At 36.0% G+C, this 4,308-nt stretch overlaps 1 protein-coding gene across 1 annotated transcript in view; it reads right to left on the minus strand.

The window, feature by feature from the left end:
- Positions 1–1,132: 1,132 nt before the first annotated feature.
- LOAG_16759 (F-box domain-containing protein) overlaps positions 1,133–4,308 on the minus strand; it is a gene marked incomplete at both ends in the record, with an annotated part of 5,440 nt that continues 2,264 nt past the window's right edge. Inside the window, 7 exons of the mRNA XM_020449413.1 lie at positions 1,133–1,229; positions 1,301–1,473; positions 1,821–1,914; positions 2,104–2,216; positions 2,448–2,573; positions 3,054–3,161; positions 3,455–4,278. Of these exons, the coding sequence (XP_020307072.1) occupies positions 1,133–1,229; positions 1,301–1,473; positions 1,821–1,914; positions 2,104–2,216; positions 2,448–2,573; positions 3,054–3,161; positions 3,455–4,278 (1,535 nt within the window). The remainder of the gene's footprint in view (positions 1,230–1,300; positions 1,474–1,820; positions 1,915–2,103; positions 2,217–2,447; positions 2,574–3,053; positions 3,162–3,454; positions 4,279–4,308) is intronic.

A 4,308-nucleotide genomic window follows, 5' to 3' on the forward strand; every position in this document is an offset into this window, starting at 1 on the left:
TGAATACGAATTCCATGTCTAAAATTTCCTCTTTCCTTTTTTATATTCGAGCAGTCATACAGTTTCACACTGACGGATGTTAACTTTGGTCTTCTGTTCAAATTCCCTTATCAGAAGAAGTCGAAAGGAAAAACATTGGTGAAAACAATATTTTATTTATGAAAGAATAGAACAAAAAACGAAACATTTTAAAGAATGCTTAAAATTATTTAATATCTAGTTGTTATTGCATAGAAATGTATGCCTTACACCAATGAAATATACTCATCACGCAAAAGAAAGGATTGAAGAAATCGATTAATCTATGAAACCTACAAATATCTTTGAAAATTTTTTTAAAAAAGTAAAAGCAGGAAGATGCTACAGATTATATCGTCACAAACAAACAACTGATAAAATACAAAGTTCCTGATAAACAATCAGCATAACTTCCAAAATTAAGATCAAAACTTCAGAGAATATTACAAAATCCGGTTTCCTGGTTCCTGGTAAGAAGAAAATATTTCCAGAAGAGAAATCTAGTGAAGCAGAAATTAGCTAAGGACAATCTACATGATATATAAAATATCAGGAAGTCACACATCGTCTAAACTAAATTGCATGTATAAAAATGTTATCATCCATCAAAAATAATAAACCATTATTGACACAATGCTGAGTCCGCTTAACGTATTTCACTTCATGCAATGTCGCACAGCAACAAACATGACAGTCTCAAATGATATCTGGTAAACATCACTTATATCGTTATTGCAACAAAGCAAATCAGTGCAAAGGAATTTAACTAAGAAAGTTTATTAAAAACGAAAATGTAGAGCTTTGCGATCAACCATATTTTAAAAATCTAATCGCTCCACTTCCATTTTCAATGAAGCGAACACAAATTAAACTACTTCTTTAGAAAATTTACCCTTTTTCAGTAAAAATGGTTACATGGATCATAAGCACTTGCCAATTTTCAATGTTTTATTCGAATATTGAATTTCTCAATCACTTTTTTCTCGAGAAGTTTCGCTTGATATTTCTTTATTCTTAACTTCTGCTTTACTTTGAGCTCCTGTTTTACTTTGAATTTCTGCTTTACTTTGAATTCCCACTTTATTTTGAACTGTTCTACTTTGAACTGCTGCCCTCATCTTGGATCGCTTAATCCGTTTTTTCTTTTGTGTCTCAACCGCTCTGTCATGCTGTTCATATCTTTTCGCGTAAGGAGTCCATTACCACGTTCACTAAAAAAGCTTAATTTGCTTCCATAAAGCAAGATATCCCGTAACTAATAACAGAAGTAAAATGTGCACACCTTCTCTGCATCTGCATGACCACCTGACTATGATCAAGGCCGAGTTCATTCTCTTCATAATAACCGAAGAAGCATAGATCCAATAAATTGGGGAACTTATCCAAAAATGTGCAAATTCCACTTTCAGAAGTAAGATTGATCGAATCGATTTTGGAAAAGACTATTCTTTGTACCTTAAAAGATCCATGGAAATAATAGAATGCAAAATATTTCAAGCTTCTTTTTACATATGAAGTTATTATAACAGTATGTGGTCTTACTTCTCCAGAGAATAAACTCCTGATGACGACTATGAAGTAGATAAATATGATAATTAAGAGCAAAGCAGGAAAATATAAAAGTTACTTATATTTTTCGTTTTTCAGTTTTAACAAATAATTTGTCACACAAAAAATCACAAAAATCAAAAGACACTATCCCAATGTGTCGCAATTCCTTTTGTAATAATAGAAAACAAAGAAAAAAGAATTGCCTTCTGAGAAATGTAAATTCTTCCATTTTTTCTTTCCCTCTAACTTACATTTTCAGCATAAGTCAGTTCATTCAATGCTATGAAGAGTCTGTCCGTAAGTTCCATTCTATCTACGTATATAAAACCACTTATTATGTCATGCCTAAAAAAACGACATGATTGAAGTGAAAAATTTAGTGGAATTTTGTTCCCATTAAAATCGAGTATAAATTGAACTTCCTCGTTATCAGCCTTCCTCAACATTGCTACAAATAATCTCCTACAATAACAAAAATTTCGTCTAGCTTAAACGATGAGGTGAAGCTTGCAAAAGCAGAATTCATGAGGTTACCTCAAGAACGATGGCATATCAATTAAATCCAAACAAGCGCACGGAGGCTCGAAAGCACCTGTACCATAACGGTAAACCATTGCAAAGCAGCCTAGCGGACCCACTTTTTTTGACTAAAATTAATAGAAAGTTGGAAAGCAAAATCATCAACTATCGATATTTTCTATTCAAAATCAAAATGACTTCTTTATTCCCTTCCCGGACAGGTGCAAAATTACAAAGCAGAAAATCGTCTAGGAATTGAGCAAAAAAATTTCATTCTCAATAACGCTTGAGTCGGGAGATTTTGATGTACCAGTTTTAAAAGAAAAATTCTCTTTGGAAGATTAGACAAGCCAGCTTACTTGAATCCGAAGTCCACTAACTTGATATCGCGGTAATATCTTTGCATTGTTTTCCAATACATCGTTAAACCGTCTGCACACCAATTTCAATCGATACATATTACAAATACTAACATTTGGATTATTCTAAAAAAGTAAAATTGCCAGTCTTAGTATTATGTCAAATATTTTTATCTTTCTTAAACCGATAGTAATATAGTCATCTATAAACTCGGTGTCTTGATTTGCTGCTGTGAGCAAAACAATTGTGCGCACTAGCCCTTAAACTATAAAACTTGATACGCTAGCAATGGGATCAAAGCTTACCTTCTTAGATCATATATTTATTCTAGAACAGCCTTCTTAGTAATATTATTTAAAAATCGCTATATTCATTTCATTCTTCACTGTTTCATAAATAACGATTCTGTCTGAACTCTCATATCGGACAGTCTATGTAACAGCAATGGTGCCATTTTGGGCACATGTTTAAGAACAGATCGTCCTTTATGCAACTTACACCTTTTCAGTGGGTGGTTGCTTTGTTTCGGCTGACTCCATTGCAACTGATAACGTTGGCCGAATCAGAAAGCATAGATCACCATTTCAAAGAACATCTGAACTAACGTTTTGTTCCTGAGCGATGAGTTCGAAAATCTTTATCAATACTTTCTCTGGCATATTTTCCAGAGATGTCTCCAATTTTTCATCCAAGCATGTCACTAATGAACTTTCCTATAAGTTGAACAATCTGCTTGACGGCTCAGTTCTACGATTGGAGGAGGAAAATAAAAATTGGATATCGTAGATAGGAGTAAAATTATCAAAAATTAGTCGCATGTGCTGCATGTTTTTGCAAAAGCCGCCTTCTAAGTATGATCAATACAATTTTGATTAAAACTTTAGTGGAAGAAAAACAACGGAAACAATGAATATTATTAAATAATGAATGTTTTTGTACATTATTTTAAACTTTGTAAAATGAATAAGAGTGTAAAACACGCACTTGTGTGTTTATAATGACTAACCGAGTCAGATGGTCCGCGTAGAAAAAGATCTTCAATCATTTGAGCTTGATATTTGACTGTCAACTTGTCCCGACGATGCTTCCTGACACGTGGCCATATCCTGACTTTCGGTTGTTGCCATGTACCCTCTGTTCCGGGTACTTCAACTCGCATCATGGTACTCTGACCGTAAATGAACTCGACATGGGTTTGCTCCTCTTTTTTTTTCTTTTCTGTTCCACCTTTCTTTTTGGTATCCGCTTTTCGATCTGGTGGCTTATTGCCTGCCACAGAGAGAGTGATTGTCGGTTCAGATAACTGGAGAGTTACCTCGGTGACCACAAGTCCTCCAGCCTTGTAATAATGCTGCTTCTGTCCCTGATTTCTGGAGATATTGGTCTGATGTTGCTGAATTTGATCAAGAAATTGTTGCCCTCCACTTCCAGGAAATGGTCCACGTGGCGTCTGGAAGCATGGTTGATTATATGGAGGATATTCCGGGACCGGAAGCGTAGAAGGTCCGGCTTCTACTTGAAACTGTCCCAGGTGAGGTGTAGGAAACTGCTGTAAGACTTGACCAGGTGCAGGAATTCCTCCCATTGGCGGTCCAGGTAATCCGGAAATTGGCTGAGGAAATTGCGGCACAACTTGACCAGATAATGGCTCTGTGGGAATCCCTGCTATTGCCGGTGCAGATAATCCGGGAACTGGCGGAGGATATTGCGATACAATTTGACCAGGTAGCGGCTCTGTGGGAATCCCTGCCATTGACGGTACAGGTAATCCGGGGACTGGCTGCGGAAATTGCGTCACGACTTGACCAGGTAACGGCTCTGTGGAAATTCCTGCCATTGGCGGTACAGGTAATCCGGGGG

This window comes from Loa loa (assembly GCF_000183805.2).
Source record: "Loa loa unplaced genomic scaffold supercont3.17, whole genome shotgun sequence".
Classification (NCBI taxonomy): domain Eukaryota; kingdom Metazoa; phylum Nematoda; class Chromadorea; order Rhabditida; family Onchocercidae; genus Loa; species Loa loa.